Source organism: Amyelois transitella, chromosome Z, assembly GCF_032362555.1.
Source record: "Amyelois transitella isolate CPQ chromosome Z, ilAmyTran1.1, whole genome shotgun sequence".
Lineage (NCBI taxonomy): Eukaryota > Metazoa > Arthropoda > Insecta > Lepidoptera > Pyralidae > Amyelois > Amyelois transitella.
In genome coordinates, this window is record NC_083535.1 from 2,691,040 (window position 1) to 2,708,202 (window position 17,163).

At 32.8% G+C, this 17,163-nt stretch overlaps 1 protein-coding gene across 6 annotated transcripts in view; it reads right to left on the reverse strand.

Moving 5' to 3' along the window:
* LOC106130567 (protein AF-10) overlaps window positions 1–15,844 on the reverse strand; it is a 39,501-nt gene extending 23,657 nt beyond the window's left edge. For 3 of the 6 annotated variants that reach the window (XM_013329440.2, XM_060953909.1, XM_060953905.1), the window contains exons 1-10: window positions 15,382–15,843; window positions 13,390–13,526; window positions 12,459–12,538; window positions 11,257–11,421; window positions 10,319–10,394; window positions 9,350–9,471; window positions 6,261–6,410; window positions 5,500–5,593; window positions 693–842; window positions 214–352 (exon numbers count right to left, since the gene is read on the reverse strand). In XM_013329440.2, coding sequence (XP_013184894.2) covers window positions 214–352; window positions 693–842; window positions 5,500–5,593; window positions 6,261–6,410; window positions 9,350–9,471; window positions 10,319–10,394; window positions 11,257–11,421; window positions 12,459–12,538; window positions 13,390–13,498 — 1,085 coding nt within the window. In that variant the 5' untranslated portion in view covers window positions 13,499–13,526; window positions 15,382–15,843. Of the gene's footprint in view, window positions 1–213; window positions 353–692; window positions 843–5,499; window positions 5,594–6,260; window positions 6,411–9,349; window positions 9,472–10,318; window positions 10,395–11,256; window positions 11,422–12,458; window positions 12,539–13,389; window positions 13,527–15,381 lie in introns of all 6 variants that reach the window. The other 3 variants (XM_060953908.1, XM_060953906.1, XM_013329438.2) reach the window with 3 other exon arrangements.
* Between the last annotated feature and the right edge of the window lie 1,319 nt (window positions 15,845–17,163).

The window sequence follows — 17,163 nt, forward strand, 5'->3', positions numbered from 1 at the left end:
ATTTATTAATAGTGTTGATAAAATCAACAAAACACTCAGTGGTTTAAAAGAAAAAAATCTGAATAGTGCACGAAATCTCAGAATGTTTGGACACCGTGCGCTCTCTACGCACATCTAGTGAGATGGTTCGATGGTAAAATTTTAACCCCCTCTTTTTTCTATTTATTATATCTATTTATGATATTCATCCATTAAAAATTTAATCGAACTGACCTCGCAGGTGAAGCGGTGACCGCGACCGAGGTCACCGTGGCCGCGGCGACCGAGCTGATGACCCCGACTGGTTCCTTGTTGCTCGGCGACGCCGCTGGAGGCGCCACTTTCGTGTTCACCGGCGTTGAGCTGCCTGAAGCTGCGCATATATAGATAAATGTTGACTTATTTTTGTTTCAGTGTTTCTGAAATGTCATACAAACTAAAGCAGTAGCATCTGGAGATTTTAAATTTACTACACTAAGAGAGTATTTCTCGGAATTTAATTTATCTTTTACGGTTAAATTATTTTTCGTGATTGATTCAGTATGTCTGATTACAAACTTTACCTCTTTATAACATGAGTAATAGCTTTGACTCGGCCGTGTGTTGCGGCGACGGCTTCTTCTCGTCCGACTAAGTTTCCGGCCAAAATACTATAGTACCAATCTTTATTAAAAACATTCATGGTAGGTAGGTATATATAAAACAAGAATCACCTTTCCCCCCACTCGGCGGATTTAGCTCGGCCGTGTGTTGCGGCGACGGTGCCGGCGTGTTCGCTTTGCTGCCCGGCCCGTCCCCAGCAGAGGATCCGCGTCTAGACGGCGATGGCTTCTTTTTGTCCGCAGGCTGGTGCAGTTTCCCGCCTAAATAGCAATGTTACAAAAAAGTAAAACTTTAGATTTGAGTTCAATGTTTTATTTGGAAATAAATAAGTAAATGTGTAAAATTTATGATAAATAAAGCAGAAATTAAATTAAAGCCAGGAAAGCATAAGGAGAGAAAATATATTTACGTAGATAGATTAACAACCATAAATGATACATTCAATTTTTTATTAATATGTTTGGGGATTTCTATGAAAGTTTGATTATGTATTATATATATGTGATCCTATTTACATTGAATGTTCAGGGTTCCATGTAAATCTCAACAAATTCTCTTATGTGATAATTGTTAATCTTTACTTAAAATTTCTTTGTACAATGTTCAACTTCGAAATAAGCTATAGTGAAACAAATCCTGCTCGAAACGTTCAATCAATGTAACTTTAATAAAACGAAAGACCTTAGTGTAACTATTGTTTATATAGTGCGCTTTTGTATGTATTAATATTTTGACGGACTGTTAACCTCTACCACATTTTTATAAATAAATTAATAGTTTCACTAAATTAATATAATATTAAATCGTCACAGAAAAATAGTAGCATGTTTATAATACTTTTATAAATTCCCGAAAATAAGTAAGATTCGAAATCACTACTCCAAATTTTTTAAAGGAAATGATGAATACTTATAATGTAAAAATAAATTGTGCTTTATTAAAATTAAAACGACTGGGTTTGTGTGACGTATGTGACGAAGAAACACTTAAATAAAATTGGTACCTAATTGATTATTATGAAACTACTAATTGTACACGTTATTTTTTTACACAAATTTCTGGTAGAATTATATTAACTACGCGCTCTATATGAAATATTGTAACAGTTGCTGAGCAATATACTAAGACAAATGGAGGGATGCGGGTCGGCACGTGACCATCATTTGTACGTTCTATCATTACAATCATTCGTCTATAAAAATGTGTTGTTTTTATTTTGTAATGTTATTTATAACCAAGCGCTCTTCTAAAAATGGAAGTTCGTAATAGAGGATATGTAAGAAACAAATAAATTATCAAACTTGGTGAATGTGGGCCGCACGTGCCACTATTTTATTCTTTGCGGCTATCATTACTACTTAGAATTTTTTTTCAGATATAATTTTATTCGAAATCGAAGACTGAGATATATTATTAAAAAGAATATATATATTTTGTTTCTTTTTATTTTTATTCATCTTATCATTAAATGTTAGTTTTATATTTAGGTGTATTTTATACATGTAAGTTTATCTTAAGCTAAACTTATATAAATTTTCTTTTATTTTTTATTTCAGTTTTAATTTTATTTAATGTTTATTATGAATGAATCTGTGGGATATTAAAAAAGAATAAAAATTCATCTTTATTATCGTATGTTATCATAACATACATTTTAATACCGCATTTTGCTTTTTTAAAGGAATGTATACTATAATAATATAATGATCTAAATGATGATGTAAAATCACAGTTTCTTACCTGGCAAAACAAAATAAAAATTTCAAATTACATTCATAGACTAAACATTTAATAATATTTATAGCTACTTCCAAAGAGACATTCAGTTTTACACACAGACAGAGACCAATTTAAAAATTTAAAATATAACGACAACATGACGATCAAACTATTGTACCACCACCTACACAGGTACTGGACATGCAAAGGCAATTTCATAGGGTAAGCAAATTCCGAGTAAATGAAACGCGGGGATTGGGACTTTCTTGTAAATGTTTGTCTTCTTTAAATCATGAAATGACCTTAAGGAATTAAATTTGAATGTTATCGACAGATTATTCAATGATAAAATTAAGTTCTGAGTCTGACTTCTTATTTTATCGTGTTTTACGAAAGATGCAGAATCCACAGATTAAATCTTTCCTTGATCATAAGTATGGTCACCTGAGGCAGGACAGTAAGTGACCCATTGTCTGCACTCTATCACAACCACAACGGTCATTGCTTGGAGTAATTCGACATTTTCCTGATCTCCATACTTCCGCCCACACCTGACTGTAACCTTTTTTTAGGATTTCCATACGGCCTAGGCAAGTTGATGCCCTAGCCTCACCCAGAAGGGAGATTTGACTGAAAATTACAGATCGCAAAACGGGAGGCCATTAAATATAACAAAGGTAATAAGAATCATTTAATATTTGTTTTGTTAAATTATATTCTTCAATTATTTTAATTAACGGTGACTATGTCAGTTCACCCCTGTTTAAACTTGTTGTCCCTTAGATATAATATTATTATGACAAAATTAACAAATAAAGGCATGCAATCTACGTACTTGTACCACCGATATAATCGTTAAAATTTGGATCATAGTTTAATGACATAAATACAATAGGACCATCGTAATTCATTCGACTTTTAAAATTCTTCTTTAAGCATAAGTAGATAAATCTGTTGTACAGGTTTCGACCTAGTTTAGACTTCAGACACTCATACCGGACTTACACAAATTTTTCTTAAATATAATAACTTAAATAATACAACCTTACAATATTGTTACAATCTTTGTGAGAAGTGAAATATTGTTATTATTTATTTAGATACTTGGACTTAAGACTCCAGTCTAAGTTCAAGAATCTAAGTCTAAGTAGACTATGAGAATGTTATAAGAGAAATTTGAATGGCAGTATCTATCTTAGGCAATGGTTTCACCCTTTTTCAAACAGCTTTTCTTTTCAACGCGCACAACGATATTATAGGATGTGTCATAAAATTTCCGATAAGGTTGCGATAACTCGAGATGTTAAATGATAAATTAGTAATGTGTCCGGTAAAAATTAATAAACTGAGTATTTTATTTTTAGTATAAGGTAAAGACAGTAAAGTCTTGTACACACTACTGCACCAAATTTCATGGTAAAATTGTTAATTTTGGTTGGTCACTGTATTTATATCATTTAACTACAGTAGAAGTACCACGTTCATAAGTCACATTAGCAATATTAGTTTGGGCTTAAGAGCAAACAGAACTCCACCAAAAAAATCTTATTACAAAAGCTTCCTTGTCCTATGCCCTTAAATTTTCGATTAATCAATGCATTTAGGATGGCCAGAACATAGATGATGGGCAATGTCTATTGGAGCTATTGACTCTTTTAGTTGTATCAAACTAACAGTGAAGTTGCCCATAGTTGGCAGGAGGCTACCAGAAACTACCTAGTGTTACAGGCCAAGATTCAAATCTATAAAATACCATGTATTTCAAATTATTCAATAAAAAATCAGTAACAAAACTTATAAATGTGGTACCACAATACGTTTAAAGAAGAGAGTGAGAGAACACACTTTTCTCGCTTGCTTTGTGTTTCTTGCCGACGGTCACTGTCTCAGTCGTGTCCTGGTTCATTTCTGGAGCACAACCAAATGCGAATACAAAATTATCATTAGTTTCTATGATAATTTTACAATGTGCTTCTGTTCACGGCACTTTAGAATAAGACGACTCCATCTCTTTTCCAAAGGATGTCATAAAAGGCGACTATGGCTATGGATATATTATAAACTTCGCTAAAATACTCCTATGTCACAATTTGAATCTTAATTCCATCTTTAAGCCATACAGCTGAACGTGGCCTTTCAGTCTTTGTGAGACTGTTGGCTTTGTTACCCCGTAACACGTGATTTTATGTATGCATGTATGTCCTTCTATAAAACCCTAGTGCAGTGGACTTTTACTTAGTGACTGTATAATCGTCTGCAGAAAAACATGCCCCACTATTCTTACAAACAAAAACCCCAGGGTGGGTCAAGTATAAGTATTATATATAGGTCGAGGATAAGTAGGTATTATCAAATACGCAGTCGACTGTACAACCATTTGAAAATGTCCATATAAAATTATACGAAAATGCAGTAATCCACCTGAAGGTGACTGTATATACAGTCAGATAATGTACCTAATCTCCTTTCTAAAACCAACACCTTATGGGTCCAGTTTTATCTAACATATAATTGAGTCCAGTGACAGGATGATGGTGAAAGCACTAGTGAATATGAAAAAACTAATCCTAAGGCAGAATTAATAGTGTTTGATATAAGTGTTAATTATATTTGAAGATATAACTTTATAAAGCGCTAAGCGGCCTTACCATCTCTTTAGTAATATTATTTCGTAATCAATTTTTTTTTTTTATATTATTTCGAAATATATATTGTTTTCTGGCAAAGGATGGAATCGGTCGCATAGCCAATTTGTAACTATAGCTTACGCTATTAAATTTTATTGAATTAAAACAAAAACAATGACTGATCGCTGAACACTTTAGTCGAAACTAGTGGTCGTAGAAAGCTGAAAATTGGCACAGGAATTACTTGTGGAGCATGGGAGGAAAGTTGATTTGGAGACTATATTTTATATAACTAAAGAGATTCTACAATTCAAAACGATATTTTTCCGATGATGGCCTGGACTATTTTTTGTAAATTTAATATCAGCTCAGTATGTGTAAATTTGTCCCGTATATATTTATTTATTATTTACTCGCGTTCGCCCTTGGCTCCGCCCGCATGGAAAGTGATCTTCTCCGTAATCCAGACTATATATATGCTTAATGTCATGAAGATCTGTTAAGACGCTTCGTCATGAAAGGCCGACAAACAAACAGTAACGTGAATAATATTAGTATGGATTCCACTTACCGACAGGCTGGCTTGTATTGGTCGGTGTTTTGGACGCGTTTGGCGTGTTCTTTCCGGATCCTGTTCCGCTTGTGTGGGAAGATTTGCGACCAGACTGAAAACAAGAGGATAAGTTTTATCAAAAGCCTTTCTTTTGTGTCAAAATAAAATTATGCAGTACTAACTTGCACAATTTTAAGTTTAAAAGAAATGTTCATATTAATTTAGGTAAGAAAATAACAGAGTTTTCTATAAATCAACGGTTGCCCTCTATTTTATATATTAGGCAATCAGATATTCTAATTATATTTTTATTAATAACCTAATAAATAAATTTATACAACACTCAAGCAATTTATTTACTCAATTTTGACCTGCGTATTACTTCATTTGATTACTGCAAAAGCTAATAATATCAAAAGTAAGTATATCACAAAGAAATATTCCAGTTGATTATAAAGTTGAAACAAAAAATAACCGATATTTCAGTGTCATCAAAGAGAAAAATATCTGTATCAAATTAAACTAAACATAAAATTAAACATTACGCCTAAAAATCCATTAAATTAATTAACTTCGCAATAAAAACAAACCAAAATCAATGAATAGGAACGCAAATACCTTAAATAAAAATCATCAAAAAAGGAACGTGAATATATCCTAAATTAAATCTACAAAAAAAGGAACGTTAATATCCTAAATAAAATCTTAAAAAAGGAACCTACAAAAACTAACCTACATACATATAAACTAAATTTTAAATCTACAAAAAAGGAACGTACCCCTTTAGATTTAGTTGCATGCGTCGGAGTTCCACTGCCACTGGCCATAGATGGTGGATCGCCCTCTTTTTCGCAACTGCTGTCGCTTGATTGGCTGTCATGCGACACTGGCTTGTATGGCGGGATAGTCTTCACGTTCCCGCCTTTTTTCTACGCAAGCAAATTAACCATGTAGGTCTCATTAGCAACGCGACACCCTCCATGGCATAGTAAAGGTAAACATACAGTATTCTATGTTCAAACTGGCAGTGAATCATACCTTCGCGCCCCACGAGATAAAGACTTACTACTTTAGCGGTTTGTCATAAAAAAGACTTACTTCCATCGTATTTCACGGAACCATAATATTGAATTATTTTCAATATTATGCAGATTTTATTTCGTTGATTGTATTAGAGCTAGTTTTTCAATAGGCAGATATAAGATATTCAATAGAGAAATTGCAATTGAGCCTAAAACGCTACTACTACTATGTCTACTATAATGAAGATTTTTAGCTTTATTAGTATGTTTTGGGCGTATTGCGTTATACTTATAAAATCTATCAAATAATTTTTATCCGTCTATTGAAAACTTGACCTAAAGTCTTCTAAATAACTCGTGACATTTATTAATGCAAGCATCTTTTTTAAATCATATATACATACATACCATCACGCCTGTTTCCCATTGGGGTAGGCAGAGACTACGGTTTTCTACTTGCTACGATTCTTACAGACCTCTCCCGCTTCCTCCACATTCACTACTTACTCTTTTCATGCATATTCGACGCTTACGATTATTATTTTTTTTTTAAATCGTTATACTGAATTAAATAGTTTAAAACAAAATAATTTAAAATAATCGTGATACTAGAAACAAACTCTATTAAGAAGATATAAAATACAAGGCGAATAGAGTACATTTTACGCAATCACGTCATTATTATTTTGTAAAACTGTATATATCTTTACTATGTCTAGTCTATGGTGTTCATATGGAGGTTCAATTATCTCTCGTGTGAACTCGAAACACGATACTTCAACTGAATTGACAAACGTCGCGACGCTGCGTTTCATTTTATTATCATAATTGAAATTATATAACTGTATATGGTAAAGGTGACTGACATATCTACCTACGCACTTTCCACTGTGCATTTAACTGAAAGGATTTCTTTCAATTTTGATTTAAATAAATTACGTTGTGTTAATATAGTTTTTCAAAATTCCTACGGGAGTGAAGCCCCAGGGATCAGCTGGTTCACTATATTCTGCATTTTGATTTCCTGAATGGCGTGACATGGGCTTAGCTGAATTCTCAATATTCACATGCACAAACAAGGATCAAAAGCCATTGATTTTGGTTTTTCTATGAGCATTGAAGGTCTCGATGGCCCGCCACCCTTAACACTTTAAAGGGAAGCATTTCTTCTCAATTCATACGTGTAGTTTAATTTTCGCTAAACATATTTACTACTCTTTTAGAGTAAATATAGTAGCTACTCACATCCTTTTGAGTTGTGTGCATTTAACTGTACTTGTTCTCGCCAGCTCCATCTTTATTTTCTAATTATTATCAATGCTGACTTTACTTCGAAGAAAAGCATGTGGAGTGTATGAACAATATTTCTCGTGTTATGTAAATGTTATCAAGGGGTGACGCATTGAATATAGGTGGCTTCGTAAACAGTAAAACCGCTCAGCCTTATGAAAAAACATCGAAGTTTGATACATTTGTAAAGTAAACTTTAATCGGTAACTATATTACTGTGAAATTGATGTTAATAATGATGCTGATATAAGTAGCGATAGTGCAACGTGTATGTACAAAATTAAAAGGTGAATGAACTGACATTTGACTTATTGCGATGAAGTGATAACAAATGGCAATTTCAGTATCATATTTTTAGTCGATGTTTTTATATATGTACTAAAATCAATGATTGATCATTAGAGGATTTCATACATAAACTAAAAACATGGACCACCAGATTGAAGTTCAAAGTATGTAAAATACTGTATAATCCGGATATTTTCGCTTCTCTTTCTCACACTTAAACTTAATTTAGTAAAGATATCGGCCATTTTGGCAACGTTCGGTAACTTTTTTAACGATTTTATATCCGAATTATACCGTACCTATATATTTTTTTTACAACCCGCATACACGTTCATTAACAAATACCTAAATGATGTTCTTTTTCTAAAAATTGACATTATAGTTTATAAATTTCACTACTTGTCTCACTCATGTACTAAGAAATTTATATAAAGAAATCATTTATGAAAATACCTTATTTGTGACCCTCTGCAGACAACGCGGCATTAAAAAAATTAAAAACAAGGAATTTCACCAATTAGGTAAACTGTAAAATTGCCATTTTCGACAAAATTGTGATACAAATAACATAACATAACATAACAAATAAATACGCAACTCTGTGCTGATTTTGCGTAAAACTTGTAATTACAACTTCATAAAAAGGAATGAAAATGATAACGTCGTGTAAATCAGAATTTTACTAAAAATACAATTTAAAATTAAAAATATATTTTATATAGGTCGAAGCTCTTTTCATAATTCCATTCCTTTTTTAAAAGCTATAAGAATGTTATTTCTGCAAAAAGTGAATCTGTTTAGCTTGCACATAATGAAACATATGTATGAAGTGAAAACATGTTTGACTGATACCAAAAGCCGACTATATCTAATCGAACAAGTTTCGCTGAAACATAGCATACAGTTATTTGATATTGACACATTAAATTGGGCTAACAACATGTTAGTGTCTGAAACTCAAGGCTTTCTGAATATTCGGCCGGGAGCGACACCGAGGGAAATGATAGCTTGTTATGATGTTAGTATGTAATATTGAGAAATGTAAATAAGGTGAATTGAGAATGTTTTAAATATTTTCGACTGTTTCCTTGAATTTTATTCTAATACGTAAAAAACAAATGTGTTAGCATTGAGAATGAGTATCGCGCCGTGACTAGTTTCTATGTGGAGTGCGCTTACCACTTGAGACTTGCTAGCGATCTCGTGAACTGTAAACTGAAATTCTATCAACTGTTTCTTCAAGGAATTGATAAAGACTGAATACTTACCAGTTTGCTGTAGTGATGTTGACAATAACCACAATATTTGACGTTGTCCAGGTAATTACCGGCTTCTTCGCAGAGGAGACCTAGGGCTTGAGCGCAGGTCACGTGGAATGGCTGTTTGCAACCTGATTGAAATATATATTAACACTTAAATACTAGTAGTTCCCAGCGATCGTAGACATCGCATTAATTTTAACATAACTGTCAATATCTCAATTACTACCTACTTAACCGATTTTGATACCTCAACGAAGTAAAAATTCTATTAACCCACCGAAGACCAAAGGTTCGTACATTATCGCGTGACAAACATTTGTACGTACACATACTAAAAATGAGTTTTCTCCCCAAGTTTTAGCTCGGTCAAATAAACACTACATACAGCAAGATTATGCTCAAGTCTTTAATCCTAATCTGAAAGGAGGCGGTGTTTTTTTGTACACAGGTGTTATGTAATATTTTCTATCTTTTATACAATGTTTTATATACCTCATTTGTAATTATTCATTTATTCATATAATCACGTCTTTATCCTTTGCGGGGTAGACAGAGCCAGCAGTTTTGAAAGACGGACAGGCCACATGCAGCTATTAGGCTTAATGATAGAATTGAGATTCAAATAATCACTGGTTGCTAACCCATCGTCTATAAGAAGAATTTCAAGTTTATAAGTCTATCCCTTAGTTACCTTTTACCAATAAACAGATTACCTGTATTAGGTATGCCTTGTGGTGCCCGACATGATAGAACAAGACCACCAGCCCTTTTCATATGTATGTCTTAACAGGCGACCTAGGGAATAGGCACACTAATCACACGCAGTCTTTACCATGATTTGTTGCGCAGGTCAGACGGGAGTCGCCGAGTGTAAAAACCCAACCCGGGGACATGGACGAAGGCGCACCCCAGATTTTTCAACTCTCTGGAACTAACACCAGTATGAAGAAGAAGAAGAAAGAAATAATAGATCACCTGATTTGTTACACTGCATACAAGCACCAGCTGTAGCCCGGTGCGATTTACCCAAGTCTTGGCAAATGTAGCATGTCTGCAATAGATAAACAATTTTGTTTGTTTGTTTGTACTATCTTTATTGCATAGAAATTTACACAGTAACAAGAAAATAGTACATAGTTATAATAGAAACAAATCACTTGCAATGGCGGACTTATCCCATGAAGGGATCTGTTCCAGTCAACCGGCAAATAATAAAGGAACTAGATAATTCAGTAAAAAGCGGCAAGTCACTGTGGGTTTTTGTTTTACTTTTAAACTAAATCTATATAACACTTGTACTCACGAATGTAGCATGTCTATACACACAAACATGTCTTTATCCCTTACGGGGTAGACCTTAAGGGTAGAGCCTAGAATCTATATAAAAAGAGTAAAAGGCCATTTGGCTTAATGATGGTACCGAGATTCACATAGTGATAGTTTGCTCGCTCATTGCCTAAAAGAAGAATCACAAGTTTATAAGTTTTTCCCTTTAATGAACAAAACATTTGTTATTATTTATCTCTCACTCTCTTTTCCTATAAAGAGAGAAATTAAAAAAATAAAAGCAATCCAAAGTGCAAGTAAGCAAAGATTGTTTATTTAGTTTCTCACAAAACTAAAAAACATATTCTCAGGACTAAACTTAAAAAATCTTAATTTTTATTCATGATTGTGCAAAATTTCGAACATCACTTATTGCCATATGTTTTAGTTACACAACATTTGTTGACGTCGAATTAATTACTTAAAGATAAATTTAGACACTGCAGAAGAAGCGACAACAAACTACACTGCAGCATTTTTTTCAACAATGTCAACTTTAGAAATGCATAAATAAGAAAACATTATTAAGATGAATTGATTCAAATGAAATATGTCCCTACAAATTAATTTATGACAAAACAACATACCTTATTATATCTCTCAGGGGGGATCAGCCTCAGAACAATAGGTTCCATAGACGTGACATTTCCAAACCGGACCTCCGGGATGTACAGAGCGCAGACCACGTGGGCCCAGCCACCGGTATCAGTCCTCTTCAGAGCACCAGACTTAGACGGGCAGAGTTCGCATCGCTGGAATGGCATGATGGAATTAATTGGCTGACCCCATAATTGGGTAGTTAAGCTGTTTGACGGCCTCTGTGGCGCAGCAGTTGTACGCTTGTCTGTGACACCGGAGGTCCCGGGTTCGAATACCGGCCTTTCTCTTTCTAACGAACTTTCTCTGATTGGCCTGGGTCTTGGATGTTTATCTATATATGTATTTATTATAAAATATAGCATCGTTGAGTCAGTATCTCGTAACACAAGTCTCGAACTTACTTCGAGGCTAACTCAATCTGTGTAATTTGTCCCATATATATGTATTTATTTATGTATATGTATATGTATTTGCTTATACCTATACAAAAGTTTTTATTTAGGTAATTTCGTTTATCTAATTCCTTTTTTAAAAAGTACACCATCCAAGTGAATCTCAGTTTGGTCTAAAAGTTCAACTGGAAGAGAATTCCACATGACACCAATTCAACATTATTTTTGGTGCAATAAAGTTCAAATAAATTATACAGGTTTTACTCGTGCCTCCTAACGTCTCTACTCACAGACGCGTCACTAAGGAATTTCAAAGAAAGAGTAGGTATTTTTTGTTTGACATTATTTTTCTAAAATAAAAAATAAGCTAAGCTTGATTGACACCAAAGTCCAGCATGATTATGATAGATCAATCAACGTTGATGAACACTCAAATCAATAATAGTCATTTACTAGGTATTATTCTTCCTAAATCTTACCTATGTCAACACACATAACATACATATAATCACGTCTATATCCCTTGCGGCGTAGACAGAACCAAAAGTTTTGAAAAGACTGAAAGGCCACATTCTTCGTTTTAGCTTAATGATAGAATCAAAGATTCACAGTGACAGGTTGCTAGCCCCATAGCCTATAAGAAGAATCCCATGTTTATAAGTCTATCACTTAGTCGCCTTTCACGACATCCATGGGAAAGAAATGAAGTAGTCCTAGACTTATTTCTATACTTTGTCAAATCAAATAAAAAACCAACTGTTTAATAGCGAGGCTCATATAACTTTAATCATACTCACCACTTTGCCTTTAGTCTCGGGACTCTCGCATTTCCTACAATACCACGGCCCAGTCGGCACTGTCACTATACCGTAGCACGCTGAAACCAATACGGGGTAGACAGAGCGTTATCTACACTTTCATTTTTTGAAGTATAATAAGTACACTGAGCATAGCAAAACATTACAAAATGTACGATGAACGTGTTAACTGATCGTGGAGACACACGACGATAATTTTGATTTATAACTATTATTCAGTGTTCTATAGGCTATACCGCCATATTTATATTTAATCAAAATTTTAGTAAATATTCTGAAGAGAGACTATAAACTGCATGATAAGAAACATCTGGCATACTTTAGTATTTTTTTGTGTTTGAGATGAATTACAAGAAAAAAAATAGTCAATATAAAATTGGGTCTAAAACTAGTCAGTAAAGTGATAAGGATATGTACATAATTAAAATAGCTGTTAAACTAAATAAGTAATAACTAGTAATTCTAATTTCTTGATTACCTCTTGTTTGTGCCAAATGTCAAATAAATCAGTTAAAAGCAGTAAAAGAAGTTATATTTACACCTTGAAAGATTTCATTGCTATTATAAATCTCATAAGATAGAACAATTTCCATTAGACCTTAAAACTTTGTACCACACTTTTCATAGATTATTTTTGGTTAAAATAATTATGTTTCATTATATTAAATAATAAAATAGAATGGTCTCATTTCTCTGGGTTTTCCGAAAGAGGCATCAACAAAATTTTGCACTAAAAATGTAATGGTTTTGCACCCAAGTAAGAGAGAGAACATAAAATGCTGATATTTTGATCTCAATTGCGGCACAAGTGCTGTGCAAGTAAACTTATAAATGAAACATACAATGACAAGAGACTTTAAATGTTAAAGTATGGTAATAAATTCTAACGGTCACCATTATAGGAACTTACCTTGGTGTACCGCGACCGTGCAACCATTTCCGTCGCAATAGACCAGTGGGTTGTCGGGCCAACCTCGCTCATCTGAGCATACACAGCAACCTCCTACCATCTCCTTCATATTGAACACAGCATTATTACTCTAAACCCTGCAATAGCGTCTCATAATTTTCACTATACTGATACATATATATGAATGTATGACAAGCAATTTTTGATGGCACAAGCTGGAAATATGACACTTAATGCGATGAATCGAAGTTTGTAATTGTATAGATTAAAGATTGATAGTCACAAACATTGCCACATTTAACATTCCAGAAATAAGGTACCTACGTAACATGAGAAAACAACTTTTTGATAATTTCAATGTATAAATTCAAATATTGACTGTTTCCATACATCCATACATACATGCTTGTAAAGAACACTCAAAATTGGATTATCCAAAATCAGAAATATTTTATTCTTTCTAAAATATATGATGGTATTCATTATGGGGAATCCAACAAATAATAGAAAGACTTTTCAGTCTAAAAGACCCAAAGGAAGCTTTCCAGTCGGGACACATCTTGGGTAAACTGTTTAGCCCAAACAACTTATTGGTATAAAGAATTTTGTGTAGGAGGTATGTTTTTAGATTTATCAATGTTCAATAACAAAAGAGTAGGTACCTACAAAAAACAACAATTTCAAAACAGGTATATTATTTCAACAAGGTAAGAAATTGCTATGGAATGATTTCATAACATGTTTACAAAATTAAATGCATCAACTTCATTGATTAGCACTTTATCCATAATGGCAATAAATATTAATTTTTTTCTATGAATCTGCTGCAGTGGGTATCATTTACTAATAAAGTTTCCTATCCTACTAAGATCATTTAATTAGACGTGACTACAGATCCATAGCACCCTGATTTATAAATGATACAAAATCATTTATAAATGTTATATCATACAGTTATTAGTTTTCTAAATATAAACATTTTTTTAAAATAACTAACTAGTTAAACTGTTTTGTGTCCAACTCAACAATATCAAAAGTCATTTTTTGGGAATTCCAAGACAGTTTGTACCCGACATTTAATATTTAATACTACCAAGTCTAGGTTCAAGTTAATAAAAGTATGTAGACACATCATTGAGGATGTGAACAATATATTATTTTCAGTATTGCCAGGACACATCTATTATTTGACAAATCATATATTTTAAAAAGCTATACAAATCTCAAGCTAATAGTGGTGAGCACAAATGTGAAATAGAAACTCGTGAATGAGAATGGTGTGTACCCCAATGTTTTTTATCATAACACTAATGAATGTAAACCACTTCAAATTGTATTTGGCTCATACTGTGTCAAAATATAAATACATTTATATACAAATTGTTAATATTGTTAGAACTTTACTTCGCACTACTTGCTAACTTTCTTCAATTTTACTACCTATGTACAGGAAAAAGTTTAGCTAGGTAAAAATTATAAGCTAGACCTCTCCTCTTGTAATATTTAAGAATATGTTTTATAAATATTTTTATGTGAAGATGTAAAGAATTGTTGTTACTAATGTTAGGTTTTGGCATAAACACTAAATTTTCTATTGTAACTAGTAAGGTATAATAAAAAGGTAGACCAAAATAGATATAGATAGGTATATCAATATATTTAAAATTGTATCAAAGTGGTAAAGTAACGTAAAATAATACAGAATATTAAAAAAAAACTCAACATATAAACATAAACTTTTGTGATAGATGTGATATCAACAATAAACGTGAATATGGTGATATGAACATGTACTGATTCAAATTTTTAGATATTTTATATATACATTATCTGTATTCGTGCACATTGATCCAATACGTGGAAATTGCTGCTCATAATGCTATTCATACAAAAATCAATACTGAGCCAATACAAATTGAAGTAGGGATGGATTATGCCGACAACGCCAATGACATGAAAATACAACTTCCATCAATAGTAATGTATAGTTACCAAAAAAATAAATATCCTGTCATTGTTGGAGTTGAGATAACAAATATCCGGTTACAACACATTCATTCATTTTAATCTGAATATTGACAAACTAATCGCCTCACCTGCGCCTACCATGAGCGACAAAAAGGTAGTCAAATCAACATAATCGTAACTCATGTGATTTACTTATACTAAACTTAAAAAGGAAGCAAATTATCACTTAGAAACTAAAATTGACTTAAAACCCCCCACACTGTCGTATAAATAGTAAGATCTATTTGGCTGCCATTAATCACTACGAAAAGCCATGTTGAATTTTTGGATGCATTTTGTTTTGTTGATGCATCTGAGGAGTGTTTACGAAGAAACATTAAAATTGTTTTTAACAGACAAATCTCACTACTATTTCAATTATGAGCTACATAAGTTACTCATTCATTTCAATTGTTTTTATATAAAACAGATTTTATTTTATATTAGTAAGCAGTTGTTGAAAAATAATTTCTTACTGACAAGAAAATTAATGCTATCTAACTTTGTAAATGCTACCCAACAGTGTTGCCATTCTTATTCACGTCAGTGAGAGTCACTGATCTCTTTTTTCGTGCGAGTGCTTTGCTATGTCTTATTTTTACTTTACTCTTGCTTTATAGAAATATAACCTTTGCCTGACACGATTTTATTATTCTTCTTTCAATTATTGAAATATGTAAAATATTTTATCTTTAAGTTCTTTTTTATGTTTCTCACTCAAAACACCTAGATGGCGCTTGTGACTTGTGATTGTCATATTTGTAAAGCGGGAGTGATTCGATTTAGATTAAATCCAAGCAGTCAGAAAACAAACAGTATAAAAACTTACTAAAGCTACATACCTACCTAACCTATTTTGTGGTACAACACTCGATCAATAATCAAGTGTGAAGTGAGATAGATTGAGACTTAATTTTATTACTTATTTAATATTTTCTGATGTCATTGAAATTAGACCAATCATAATTCAAAATTGGCATATTTCAGCAGGATTATTCTTAACTGTTTAACGAAAATAGACTTTACCTGATTCTAGGTACTTATAAAATTAATGAATAATAATGATTCATTCCGACTCAACCGCGGCATAAACGCCAGGGTGATTATGATAATAAGTTACTTACATGAAGTAAATGGGGTTAACTTCACCGACAAGTATAAGTATAAAATTAATTATTATTACCTATATAAGGCTGCATACCTACATACTTAAAATATAATTTCAGAGACCATAGGACATACATTAGCTTAGGTACCTACCTAGTTTATACATGTTTAAAAAAGGCTATATAAACATCCAAGATCCAGGCCAACCAGAAAAAGTTAGTTTTTCATCATCCCCAGATAAGATGACTGTCGAACGTTCCCAGGACCGAACTTCCTTGGATTACCATAAAGGGAAACAAGAAGGGAGATTAGACCATGGACAAGATGGAATGAAAAAAGTATCTAGTTCAAAGACGATGTTTTTAGTAATGCCATTCATTCACTCATTTCAGGGTTTTATAATAGGAACTAAAGTAGAATTTAACCTGTTGTAAAGTGCATGTAACTTTTCTACCAAAGTCGTGTAGGTATGTCAAAGCGGTCCAAAGACTTGCTCGCCATAGAGATTGACCATAATCTTCACTGGATTGTTTTTTGGATGTTTCCTTTTTATTCTTACTTGTAGTGATGTTGCTTCAGTGCTCAGAGTCTACTAGTTCTTCTATATTCCCTAGGAATTCGACGAGATTTCTGGTTTTATAACTTAAGGTCTTCTGACCA